The sequence below is a fragment of the Giraffa tippelskirchi genome, chromosome 7, assembly GCF_054371585.1.
Source record: "Giraffa tippelskirchi isolate mGirTip1 chromosome 7, T2T-mGirTip1v1.2.pri, whole genome shotgun sequence".
NCBI lineage: Eukaryota > Metazoa > Chordata > Mammalia > Artiodactyla > Giraffidae > Giraffa > Giraffa tippelskirchi.
The window spans coordinates 45684439-45698720 of record NC_137281.1 but is presented as its reverse complement, the minus strand read 5'-3'; the positions used below and the strand labels follow the sequence as shown (position 1 = coordinate 45698720).

Here is a 14282-nt window from a genome sequence, read left to right as displayed (position 1 = left end):
TATTTACAGGGCAACAGTGGAGAATAGACTTATGGACATGGGGAGAGGGGAGGAGAGGGTGAGATGTATGAAAAGAGCAACATGGAAACTTACATTACCACATGTAAAATATATAGGCAATGGGAATTTGCTGTATGGCTCAGGAAACTCAAACAGAGGCTCTGTCCCACCCTAGAGGGGTGGGATGGGCAGGGAGATGGGAGGGAGGTTCAAAAGGGAGGGAATATATGTATACCTATGGCTGATCCATGTTGCAGTTTGACAGAAAACAACAAAATTCTGTAAAGCAATTATCCTTCAATAAAAAATAAATTAACTAAAAAAAAAAATTGAATGAACTGGGCTATGAAGTTTTGCCTCATCTGCCACATTTACCTGGCCTCTCGCCAGCTAACTACCACTACTTCAAGCATCTCAACAATTTTTTGCAGGGAAAACACTTCCACAACCATCAGGAGGCAGAAAATGCTTTCCAAGAGTTTGCCGAATCCCAAAGCATGGACTTTTATGCTACAGGAATAAACAAACATTTCTTGTTGGCAAAAATGTATTGCTTGTAATGGTTCCTATTTTGATGAATAAAGATATGCTTGAGTCTAGTTAAAATGTTTTAAAATTCACGATCTGAAATAGCAATTATGTTTGCACCAACCTAATAGTTGTTGGGTAGGGGAATTACCTTAACATAGTCTTATCCAAATGCTCTCCTAGAGCTGGAATCCTTTACAATTTTTCAACACATTCATTCCCCAGCAATGGAAGCTTTCTACTTAGTGGGTTCATATATTCCAGTGCTGTTGTAAAGATTTTTGGAAGCTCATTTCTTTAACAGCTTCTCTTGGCTTATTTAACTGATTAAAAAATGTTTTATCACGAAAGTTTTCAAATGTATACAACAAATATATGTATCTTTACTAGAGGAAAATACACTGATAGCCCATATTGACTACCCAAACCCAACAGTTAAGATTTTGCCACACTTGCTTCACTGTATCTCCCTTTCTCCTGAAGTCATTTAATCCATATTATAAACACATTACTGTTATCATACCTCACAATATTAATACAAATAGAAGTTCTATCATCAAATATACAATTTAGAATTAAATTTCCCTAAATGTCTCTGAAATATCTTTATTGTTTATTTGCTCAAATCAGGATCAAGACAGGTCCACACTTGACAAGAGGTGGCTAATTTTTAATTATAAAAGCAATACATGCTCATTGTTAAAAAAAATTCAAATGATTCAGAAATAATGTGAAAAGTAGAATTCCCTCTCTCCCCATCACCCAATTTCCACTTTCCACTATTAAATTTCTTGCATAACCTAGAAAATTTTAACACATATATAAACATGTCTTCACAAATAGGATAATACCATATATATGCTCCATAATTTTTTCATAATAAAAATCAGTACATCAAGGTCTATCTTTAACAGCTACAAGGCAACCTCCTATATGTATGTGGCAAAATTTAAACTCATACTGATAGTCACATGTAGGTTGTTTTCATTGGGCCATTTTGCTGCAGGAAATGCCATTTTGCATACACCTCTGCCCACTTGTTCAAATATTGCTGAGGGATAAATTTCTAGAAATGGAATTGCTGGGTGAAAGTGTGGGCGTGACTTTTATTTGGATTGAAATAAGAGTGAAAAATTCTGTTTTGCCCACACCCCCACTAAATCTGATAGATAAAAAAGTGGGTCCTGACCACCTTTCAGAGTTCCTCTGCTGAGCAGTTTTCTTTAAATTTTATTTTATGTTGGATTTCTCAGCAGTTTTTAATGACTGTTCATTCAAATTAAAAAGTCCCATTAGAAATAGTTAATACTAGCAAAGCATCAGTCTAAAAAATTTTTGAGTTAAGTACATACCAGCAGAGAACTAAAAATATCCAGAAAATTTTTAATAATATATCCAGAAAATTAAAGCTTCATAAAAGCTCCCTCACATTTCAAATAAGTGAGGCTAACTTCTGCAGTAACTCTCACTTGTGTGGGTCTGGCCTAAACAAATCCCTCAAAGGAACTTTGGAGAAAAGTTGTTTCTTTAGGTAGAGAATAACAGCATATAAAGGAAAATTAAAATTTGATAGCTATCAGATTTTCCCCGAATCTGTCCTGTCATATAGAAGCCACAAACTATATGTGGCTAAGTGCACTTAAAATGTCATTAATGTAACTGTAAAACTGAATTCCTAATTCCTAATTTTTATTAAATGTAAAAATACTAGAAAATATTTAAGATGCTTTGAATAACTTGAGTATGTGAGTATATTTTTCTACAGTAAACTTTATGAAATCTAAATACAAATTATGTCTGATAAAAACCTAGAATCTGAACTGACATGTATTGTAAGTGTAAAATACACACCAGATTTTGTAGACTTAGTATGAAAAAAAGAATATAAAATAGCTTATCAAAAATTTTTATAATGATTACATATTGAAATGTTTGATATATTATGCTAAATAAATTATTGAAATTAATTTTACCAGATTTTTTTTTAAGAGAAGCTATCAGACATTTTAAAATTATGTATTTGACTCATATATTTCTGTTAGGCAGTGGTGTTCTAGATTAGAATAACTAACTGGGGAGACTCCATTTTTCTGGGGAGAAGATTTATAGCATTCCCCATCAATGTGAAGTCCTGTGGAGGGGACGCATAACCACACAATAGATAGAACTATAGATATCCTCTAGCTCCTTCTGAGGCTGCTTTCAAAACACCTTAAAGCATTTTACTAAGTCACTGTTACTGGTCCATGAAAGAGAGATTTCCAGCAGCTATCTCTTCTGATATTCATCCACTAGCCAGTCAGCTTGGAGCAGGCTAAAGTGTGCCGGTACTAAAAATCTTAGCTTCTCAACAGGCATTAGTGTTCCAGACGAACATTATAACCAAAGAAATGCAGCAGGAGGATTAATCTCTCCATCTTCTGCCCCTTTCCCCACACCCATGTCCTCTACTTAAAAAAAAAGTATTATGGGACAAAAAATGCGAAACTGTTGCCTGGCTAATTAAAAACTAAAAGTAAAAACTGCTGACCCAAGAAGGTCATGGGGAATCCCATGAAAATCAAGTTAGCAGTGAGGAAATTAAAAGGAATATTTACTTTTGAATAATAAAGCATTCCTTGTTACTCATTTCATGAAGTTAGTTAAGTGATGACTCTATCCCCATAAAGCAGGAGGAGAGCAGTTTTCATTTGATTTCTCCTGATGCGTTTCTGTGTTTCTCTCAGAAAGCTGAACACCACTGCATTCTTCTCTCTTTTTTCACATATTACATATCAGTTCCCAGACTTCCTAGACCATAGATTCATAACTGAGAAAGACAGGTCAGGATGGAGACTGCCAGTGTCAGGACAGGGCAGAATTAGGAGAGTGTAGAGGTATGTATGTTTTGATTCTCAAAAGGGAGTACAAGCTAAAACAAGTTTGAGGATCTCTGCCCTAAATCTACATCGCTTCACACTAGAGCAACAAATGTGGTACAAAATGTCAGCTTGCTTTTGAGCAAATCAAAATGCTAGGAATTCTTTGCACTGGAGGAGGTAACACTGACTAACATGCTCTGTGTGATAGTCCACTGGGTTCTTTAATCAAAGTAAGCTGACTTTAAAGTTGACATACGCAAAGTAGGAGCTCTTCTACCTACTACTTAAAGCATGCCTATATTATCACCAAAAAGTAGGTACACTTGAAAAGTAACCACAGCATTTCAACTCAGTGATCTTACAAGGCAGAAAAAATTCTTAGGTCACTTTCTTTACAGCCACTTTTCATCCACAAGGAAGGCAACAGTCATAACCTTTTTGAAACAAAATAAGTAGAAAGCCAGATTATTAAGAATCTTCAGTCATGATTTCACCACCAGTCGCAGTAATTTCTAGGCCCGTGGGAGCTGCAGAGTTGAGGATTAGGGACAAGTTGGAAATTTCCTTAACCTGTTGGCAGCAGTCACCACGTAGAAGTGTTTCTTAAGCGGGGGAGAGAAAAAAAAGGAGGGAAGCATATTTTTAGACCAATTACTTAGAGAAGAAACAATAAAAGGACTTGCTTAAGTTTAGTCACTTGAGGTTGTTTAAAATTGATAACTAAAGGGGAAGAGAAGATTCTAGCAAAACTATAGTAAAACAGTCACATGACTTTCAGAGGCATGTTTGGAGCAAGTTTGAGGTGAGAAAATATGTTCTCCTGCCCTTTTCATGTGAAAAATGGAGCACTCTAGAATGGTATTTTTAAAATTTTCATTCACAACCCACCAGTGAGTCATGAAATCAAATTCATGGGGCGTGATTAGAAAATTTTTGATGAAACTAAATATCATAGAGTAGAAAATACCAGAGCTCATCACACTTTGTGGCGCAAAAGTCACAGTATTTTTGTTTTACATGTGTGTGAGTATACATATACTTGTATACTGGCTTTATTGAGGATCTAAGCCAATATCAAAATATTGGAAAGTCACTTCTCCGGGGGACAATTGTTTTTAAGATACGTTTTACATTCATGGTTCCAAAGAGTTCTGTTGTAAACAAAATTATAAAGCTTTTAAAGCCTAATAGGTCTTCCCTGGTGGCTCAAATGGTAAAGAATCTGCCTGCAATGCAGGAGACTCGGGTTCAATCCCTGGGTTGGGAAGATCCCCTGGAGAAGGGAATGGCTACCCACTCCAGTATTCTTGGCTGGAGAATTCTATGGACGGAGGACCCTGGTGGGCTACAGTCTATGGGGTCACAAAATGTCAGACACGACTGAGTGGCTAACACTTTTCACTTCTGGGCTTTCCTAGGCCCTCTTTCGAAAATGTGGAGGAATCACCCTCAAACTACAGGCAGTTAGTTGTGATCACTTCACTGCAATGGTCATTGAGAACATATGTTCAAACTTCACGCTGTCACTTCAAGTGTTCACATAAGTATGAATTAAATGCTACTTTTATGCCAGTCATTTTTGGTCTGTGGCATTTTTTTTTTAATCAAGGTAATAGGTTTTGACATGAGACTTTTTTCTCCCTAAATAATCTATTTAGAATCAAAATGTAAGTAAAAAACTTAGTACACTTCTTTCACAGGACATTTAAAGAAGACAAATGCTGCTTTTACTAAAAGAAAAACAGATACCTTCCATTTCCTCTGAGCCATGTATTTCTGCAGCAATAGTTGGGATTTGAGATGAACTTTCGATTTTGAAGCTTTAGCAGGCAAATTATTCAGCCACTCATGTTTCAGGCACTGTGTGGCACTCATTCTGCAGCTGTGAAATCAAACAGCAGGTGAGACTTTTAGCTGAGGTTGCCTTTTCTGGCTGTCCAAAATCTGTTCAATTGGTAGGAAGCTGAGTCAGTGGAAGAAATTAATCATTTGGGCAGATTCATGCCACATACTAAAAAAAGATATCCTCCTACCTAAAATTCCCATCCTTAAAAGTGCAAGAATGTCGTCAGCAAAATGTTCCCTGCCCTCTATGGAAGATGTATTTCCCAGTGATTAATCACCACCTCCCAGAGTAGAGCTGGGGAATTGAGGCAGGACAGAGCGGGGCCAGGTGAGCCTGGAATTGCTCTCAAGAAGTAAAAGAACTTCACAGAGAATAATGTCAACTTGTTCTTCTGAATTAGAAATATTTTTCATCACACATAACTTTTCACAGTCAAGAAGAAACAAAATAGTCATGGCCAGGGTATGAGAGCTATCTCAGAGCCCAGATCTTGGGCCTTAACACTTGTAGTTATTCCCATATGTCTGAGTACTGGAAAACTCAGTGGTCCAACCCATGACCTTGATATACCTACTGAAAAGTAAGTAGGCCTTCATCTCCAAGAAATAAGGTTTTATGTCTTTTATTTTGGGGAATAACAACTGCTTATCTCAACTTTTTTTCAACATTAGCCTATCAAAAGTGATAACTTGGAAATAGGCCTAATTTGTAAATATGGCCCTTTCTAAAACTCTGTCTAGATTTTATGATCCTAGTCACTTGTTTCTTAATTGATTTCCTTTGTCCCTTTTCCTGCTACCTTTTTTTCCCAAAGAAGTAGCAGACTAAGAAATAGCTGGACAGTAGCTGGACATAACTGGTCTATAGGACAAAAGGACCATTCACTTCAGCAGCCCTGCCCAGTACAGCCTGATTTCCACAGCATCCAGATGGATGGTCACCATCAGAATGGATCACGGGTGATAAGCAATAAAGGGTACCTCTTCTCTTTGACCAGCAACCGAGAGACAAAGTCCTTGGCCTCCTCTGACAGCCCTTCAAAGGTATCAGCATCAAAATCCCAGTTACAGTTCACAATGAAATTCATGGTCTCTGCGTCTGTTTCTCCTAGAAATGGGGACAAACCACTGAGTCTACAGAGGAGAGAAAGGACCGTCAGTATGTGGAATCCACACCTGCCAATGCACATTGACAAGACAGAGAAGACTCTTACAAGGTCAAGCAGAACTAACCAGAACCAAGAAGGTTCAAAAGAAAAGCACCCCCCGTTGCCTCTCCATAGGAGAAATCCACAGCACTCAATAGAGGAAGTGGAAGGACTGGGAAATTGATGGCAGGAAGGGTGTTGGAAAAAGTCCCTTATCATGCTCACTACATTCCCTCTTGTTGTTGTTTAGTCACTCAGTTGTGTCCAACTCTTTGCGACTCCATGGACTGTAGCCTACCAGGCTCCTCTATCCATGGGATTTCCCAGACAAGAATAGTAGAATGGGTTGCCATCTCCTTCTCCAACATTCCTTCTTACCCTGAGTAAATTGGGGCCCAACCCAATATGCCCATTTGTCATGTACATTTGACTGAATTTTAAAATAGCTTGGCATTTCTCTGAGACTACCCAGGCCTCACAGGCCAAAGGAAAACTGGCTTTACTAGGCTCATCCAGAGGAAGGCAAAGAGACAGGACAACCTCATTGGCTCGCCTTGGGCCTCAATATTCCCCCACCTGGTGCAGCATACACACAAAGTACAGGAAACAGTTAAACCGTAATAATAAGACTGGGAGCAAAGCTTGATTTTGTTGTGCCCCTGAGGAAACAGCTGAGAGAATAGGAGAGAGAGGAAAATGTTTAGTCTGTGGTTGGCTCTCCTCTTAGCTCATCCTACCTCTACTCCCTCAGCCCAGAGAAAACAGGGAGCAGAGGGACAAGGTTAGAAGACGCATGAGCTGAGCCCTACTCTGTCCGCCCCTCTCCTTACCACTTCAGTGCACTCCAGCCCCACTTGTACTGCAGGACCTCTATTTCTTCACCAGAGGGCTCTCTCTCTAGTGGAAGCTGATTTATCAACCCAGAGGTTTCAGGGAATTAATAACTCTGGGACCAGCCCACTAGCAACAACTGGCTAGAGCCAGTGTATAAATACTCCAACTCCCTCGCCCCTCAACTGAACTAGCTCTGAGCGGGTCCCACGGTGGGTCCCATGTTCCCCACAGGATTAAACTCCAGTCACCCACAGTGGTCACTGACTCCACAACACACAGTTTGCTACTTGCCTTCCTTCCCCATTTCACTTCCCCACTCCTTGGTGTTTCTCTTGGGGACACTTCCCCAGTAAACTCCCCACACTCAAATTTTTGCTGCTTCTAAGGATACCCAAACTAAGACAAATGACCTCCATCCCCAGTGGGAAACCAGGCCCCTGGGCACTCACAGCATGTAGGTGATGACTCCCACACTCCACATGTCCGTCGGGAACGAGACAAACTCATAATTGACAACTTCCGGGGCCAGGAACTCAGGAGTGCCAAAGTTCACCTTCAGCTTCTCCCGAGGCTTGTATCTGGGGAGGAGGGGTGCAGAGCACAATGGGAGTGAGCCCCAAGAGAAGCTGGGGATGCCAGGCTAATTCTTGTTGGGAGCTAAATACTCCTCAACCCTTGGTGTCAGCCATGTTTTCTAGACCTCACATCCCACCATGTGTGGTTCACTGGGAAGTCATCACAACCTCAGGCCCTAAATGCAGACTTTCCTAAGTCACTGGGGAAAATAAGAAAACCGCAGTCTTCCTCCTCCAGGTATTTACACTCTGAAATGGAGGGAAGATCAATATATCTTATTTGGCCTACAGTCACATGAATGAGGACTTCCCTTGTGGCTCAGCTGGTAAAGAATCCACCTGCAATGCGGGAGACCTGGGTTTGATTCTTGGGTTGGGAAGATCCCCTGGAGGAGGGAAAGGCTACCCACTCCAGGATTCTAGCCTGGAGAATTCCATGGACTACAGTCCATGGGGCCGTAGAGTCAGACATGACTGGGTGACTTTTACTCACTCACTCACTCACATGAATGAGCAAAAACTGGGTAGAAGCTGTGTGGGGAGGACTGCTTTGTTGTGCAACATGGTTAAAGGGAAGATGGTATGAGTTATAGAAAGAGGCAAAATGTTCAGCAACACTGATCATCAAATCAAAACCACAGGGAAATAGTACCCACACCATCAGAAAAAAATAGAAAATAGCAAGTGTTGGCCTGCATGTGATGAAATCAGAACCCTTATTAGTGGAAATGTAAAATGATACAGTTACCATGGAAAACAGTGTGGCAGTTCTTAAAAAAAAAACTTTTTTAAGAACTACCATAGGATCCAGGAATCCTGCTTCTGGGTATATATCCAAAAAACTTAAAAGCAGTGTCTTGAAGTCATGTTTATACACCCACATTCGTGGAAGCAGTATTCAAAACTAGCCAAAAGGTGAAAGCAACCCAAGTGTCCATCAACAGATTAATGGATAAGCAAAATTTGGTATATAAACACAATAGAATATCATTCATCCTTAAAAAGAAAGAAAATTCTAACACATGCTGTAATTTGGATGAACCTCAAAGACATTACAGTAAGTGAAATAAGCCAGTCACAAAAAGACAATTACTATATGATTCCACTTTTATGAGGTTCCCAGAGTAGTCAATTCAGAGACAGAAAGTAGGATGATGGTTTCCAGGTGCTGGAGGCAGGAGGAAAATGAGGGGTATTTGTTTAATGGGTATAGAGTCTCAGTTTTGCAAGGTAAAAAGAACTCTGGAAATCAGTTGCACAACAATATGAACATAGTTAAAGATGCTTGCTCCTTGGAAGAAAAGCTATGACAAACCTAGACAGCATATTAAGAAGCAGAAGACATCACTTTGTTGACAAAGTTCTGTATAGTCAAACCTATGGTTTTTCCAGTAGTCATGTATGGATGTGAGAGATGGACCATAAAGAAGGCTGAGCGCTGAAGAATTGATGTTTTTGAAGTGTATTGGAGAAGACTCTTGAAATTCCCATGGACAACAAGGAGATCAAATCAGTCAATTCTAAAGAAAATCAACCCCGAATATTCATTGCAAGGACTGATGCTGAAACTGAAACTCCAATACTTTGGCTACCTGATACAAAGAGCTAACTCACTGGAAAAGATCCTGACGCTGGTAAAGATTGAGGGCAGGGGAAGAAGGGGGCAAGAGAGAATGAGATGGTTGGGCTGCATCATCGACATAATTGACACGAATTTGAGCAAACTCTGGGAGAGAGTGAGGGAAGCCTAGGGTGCTGCAGTCCATGGGGTCACAAAGAGTCAGATACATCTGAGTGACTGAACAACAACTGTAACTATTCTTAATAATTGCTAATATGGTAAATTTTATGTTACATGTATTTTACAAAATTACACAAAAGATTAGAGAAAGTATTCTGACATGAAGTTTAAGGGAGACTAGGAAGATAATTGATTGCTGCATGGAGAAGTTTGATTTTTGCTGAATGGCAAAAGTTGATTTTTAGAATCATTCTTGAAAGAGAAGAAAATCCCTAGCTAAAATTTAATGGGCAGCAACAAAGGTGTCCTTCAGTTGGCGAGTGGATAATATAAAGTATGGTACATCCAGATAATGGAGTAGTATTCAACACTAAAAAAAAAGGAAAAGGAACAAAGAACCATCAAGCCATGAAAAGACATGTAAGTGTGCTAGGTCACTTTAGTCGTGTCTGACTCTTTGCGACCCTATGGAATGTAGCTCAACAGGCCCCTCTGTCCATGGGATTCTCCAGGCAAGAATCCTGGAGTGGATTGCCATGCCCTTCCACAGGGGATCTTCCCAACCCAGGGATTGAACCCACGTCTCCTGCATTGGCAGGCGAGTTCTTTACCACTAATGCCACCTGGGAAGCCCTGAAAAGACATGGAAGAACCTTTAAAAGCGTATTGCCAAATGAAAGAAGCCAGTCTGAAAAGGTTACCTACTGTATGATTCCAAATATATGACATTCTGGTAAAGGCAAAACCATGGAGACAATAAAAAGATGAGTGATTGCCAGGGTTAGGAAGGAGGGAGGATAAACAGGTGAAGCACAGAGGGTTTTAAGGGCAGTGAAGATACTCCGGTGATGAATACATGCCATCGTACACTATTTGTCCAAACCCACTTGTTGTTGTTCAGTTGCTAAGTTGTGTCAGTCTCTTTGTGACCCCCATAGACTGCAGCATCCCAGGCTTCTCTATCCTTCACTATCTCCCAGAGTTTGTTCAAACTCATGTCAATTATGTTGATGATGCAACCCAACTCTTTCATCCTCTGTTGTCCCCTTCTCCTCCTGCCCTCAATCTTTCCCAGCATCAAGGTCTTTTCTAATGAGTCAGCTTTTGGCCATCAGGTGGCCAAAGTATTGTAGCTTCAGCTTCAGCATCAGTCCTTGCAATGAATATTCAGGGTTGATTTCATTTAGGATTGACTGGTTTGATTTTGCTGTTCAAGGGACTCTCAAGAGTCTTCTCCAGCACCACAACTTGAAAGCATCAGTTCTTCGGTGCTCAGACTTTTTATGGTCCAACTTTCACATCCATACACGACTACTGGAAAAACCATAGCTTTGACTATATGGACCTTTATTGGCAGAGTGATGTCTCTGTTTTTTAATACACTGAATAGGTTTGTCATGGCTTTCCTTCCAAGGAGCAAGTGTCACCACCTGCAGTCATTTTGGAGCCACCCAAAGTAAAATCTGTCACTGTTTCCGCTTTTTCTCTTTCTATTTGCCATGAAGTGATGAGACCAGATGACATGATCTTAGTTTTTTGATGAGTTTTGAGCCAGATTTTTTCACTCTCCTCTTTGGTGAAAGAGGAAGCTCATCAAGAAGCTCTTTAGTTCCTTTTCACTTTTGGCCATTAGAGTGGTATCATCTGCCTATCTGAGGTTGTTGATATTTCTCCTGGCAATCTTGATTCCAGCTTGTAATTCATCTATCCTGTCATTTCACATGATGTACTCTTCATGGTGGTAGTGGTGGTTAGTCGCTAAGTCGTGTCCGACTCTTGCGACCCCATGGACTGTAGCCCACCAGGTCCCCTGTCCATGGAATTCTCCAGGCAAGAGTACTGGAGTGGGTTGCCATTTCCTTCTCCAATACTCTTCATGGGTACATCACTAATCCAAACCCTTAGAATGTACAATATCAAGAGTGCACCTTAATTTAAACTATGGACTTTGGGTAATAATGATGTGTCAAAGTAGGCTTATCATTGTTGATGATGCAGGAGGCTTTGCATACATGGAAAGGGGATAAATGGAAAATCCCTGTTCCTTCCCCCACAATTTTGATATGCACCTAAAACTCTTCTAAAAATTAAATATTTATTTTTGAAAAATCAATGAATACTTTCTATTTGCAGATACCATGCTAAAAGTTTTATTTATATAAACTTTCATCCCCATAACAGCACCATGAAGTAAGTCTACTGTCCCCATTTTACAGATGGGGCAATTGAGCGAGAAGAATAAAATAAATATTCTGCTGATGTGGCCCAATTCCCTTAAATCAGGGATATGAGTTTTCAAAATACAGTCTCCTCTCTTTCAAATTTGCCGAGAGCCAGGCAAATGCAAACCTTGAGCCAACACAACCCACACCCATCCCGTGAAAGTGCAACAAAGATCATCTTGGTGGCTGAGTTGTGGCAGGAAGCCAGGGAGGGGAAGAAAGTGAAAGCCTTCCTCTGGCAGCCTCTTCCTCCTCTGTACTGGCACCTGCCTGGAGCCTCAGAGCCAAGCAGCCAAACTGAGAGGAACAGCCTTCCTCTTGAGGACAAGAAGATCCAGGCTCTCAGCCCCTGGAAACCACTTTCCTAGGATACATTCTTATTTCTACTGCTTCATCTGCCCCACATCCACATCTTGTATCATGTGACTTTGTAGTTCCTTCCATTAGAGATGGCATATTCTACCCCTCCCATTGACGCTGAGCTTGGCCATGTGAGTTGCTTTGGCCAGTGGTATGTGGGTGGAAGTGATAGTAGGCCAATTCCAAGCTAGGCTGTAGGAATGTGCCCTCAGCCATCACCATGGGAAGAGAATGAGAGACACCTGGAAAAGACCTGTCCTCACTGACCTGCATCCAAGCCAACTTCAACTCAGCCTAGATCAGAAACTCCCTACCAGTGGTGTGTGGGTAAAAGTTTAACAACCAGCCACCTGATTTTTTTAAAAATCCTGATTTTTAGCATCTGCCAATGGTGTAAATATTGATTTCACCATGCCTGATTTTAAAATACTATCAGGATGTCACTGAATAAAGAGTTGAGAAGAGACAGGCAATAGCACACTATTTTAGTCTTTCCACAATAAGAATAACAATAGGCATAAATAACCTCATGAGCATAAATAATAGTGAAACGTAGTAAAATAATTAGGAATTATTAAGTTTTTAACATGTAATATCTTGGACTTCCCTGGTGGTACAGTGGATAAGAATCTGCCTACCCATGCAGGGGACACAGGTTTGATTCCTGGTCTGGGAAGATCCCACATGTCACAGAGCAACTAAGCCCATATATCACAACTGCTCAGCCCATGCTCTAGATCCCACAAGCTGCAACTACTGAGCCCAGGTGCTGCAATTACTGAAGCTTCTGCACCCTAGAGCCTGTGCTCTGCAACAAAAGAAGCCAATACAATGAGAAGCCTGAGCACCACAACTAGACAGTAGCCCCCACTCTCTGCAACTAGAAGAAGGCCGCATTCATCAACGAAGACCCAGGACAACCAAAAATGAAAATAAATAATGTAAAATTGTAATATCTTTGTTTCAATATAATTTCTTTAATTGTACATTTATACAATTTAATTTTTAATAATAGTCATGTTTAATAACTGGCTTACAAGATTTCTTATCATGAGCTAGTGTAAGTTGGGTCCATCATTCTAGTTCCCCAGCTGACTCAAAAATGTGTGGAGGAAAATAAACAATTGTTTTAAGTCACTGTGACTTGTTATACAGCAAGGAGTGGATATGGGGGTGACTTGTTATACAACAGTAGTATGGCAATAGTTAACCGATCCATCCACCCCAAAGCTATGCCAAAGTATTGAAGATTCCCTTTCCAAATTCCCAGAGCAAGGCCCTCTGTGATTCATAAGGTCACATATGCAGTCACTGCCCATAAGGTTTGGGACAAGCACTTCCTTTCCCTGCCAAAGGATCTGATTAAACGCGCTTAGATTCCAATCTGAGCCCTGGACTGGGAGTCAGGAGGCACATCCCTGTACCCAAAATTCTGGAGACCAAGCTTAAACAAGATATTTCCCATTTGTCTCCATCCTCGACCCTTTGATATGTCCCTACTTAGACCTACTGATGACTCTAACCACCCAGCCTGGTGTAAAACTGGTCCCTCTTGCTGGATGTCAGAGCCTCTGAAGATTTGTATGGCCCCTCTCTACTGAGGGCCATACCTCCACTCACAATCTCGGTGCCTTCTCACAGCCCCACCCAGAAATACAACTGTACTTTCTATAGTTCTTGTTAAGGGGAAACTTTGTCATTTCCTCCCTCTTTATGAACATTTTAACTATTCTGGAGCATAAGGCATACTCTCTCAACACACATAGTCCCCCCATAGGTCCCTTCTCTTAAAATCACACTGCCCGGTAAGCAGGCCAATTTGCCAAACAATCTTTTGGCTGAGTGACCAGCTTGCCAGATTGCTGAGGATGTTTTTGATGTTCTCCTTTCATCTCACAGCCAGAACCTATGAACCTGTCGGCCCAGCTCCACCGAGTGCCATTTCCTGAGCACCATGTTTTCTGACACCTACACTTCTCCAGCGCCCCCTGAGTGCCCTTCAGCATCCACTGTCCCACCTGCAGCTCCTGCCTTCCCAGGTCAGCCTGCTCACACACAGAGCACATCTTGTTCTCAGCCCCTGAGTCACACTAGCCCTCTTGCCTCCCCTCCACGCAGAGTCGTGCTGGAGCCAGTTGTCACAGGTGCATGAAAGCCAGCTGTGCACA

At 40.9% G+C, this 14282-nt stretch overlaps 1 protein-coding gene across 3 annotated transcripts in view; it reads right to left on the bottom strand.

Annotated features, from left to right (window-relative positions):
- Nucleotides 1-1108: 1108 nt before the first annotated feature.
- The window catches only part of MYLK3 (myosin light chain kinase 3), a 56310-nt gene continuing 43136 nt past the window's right edge, over nucleotides 1109-14282 (bottom strand). For all 3 annotated transcript variants that reach the window (XM_081507970.1, XM_081507969.1, XM_081507968.1), the window contains exons 10-13: nucleotides 7666-7794; nucleotides 6216-6368; nucleotides 5139-5271; nucleotides 1109-3991 (exon numbers count right to left, since the gene is read on the bottom strand). In XM_081507970.1, the coding sequence (XP_081364096.1) occupies nucleotides 3932-3991; nucleotides 5139-5271; nucleotides 6216-6368; nucleotides 7666-7794 (475 nt within the window). In that variant the 3' untranslated portion in view covers nucleotides 1109-3931. The remainder of the gene's footprint in view (nucleotides 3992-5138; nucleotides 5272-6215; nucleotides 6369-7665; nucleotides 7795-14282) is intronic.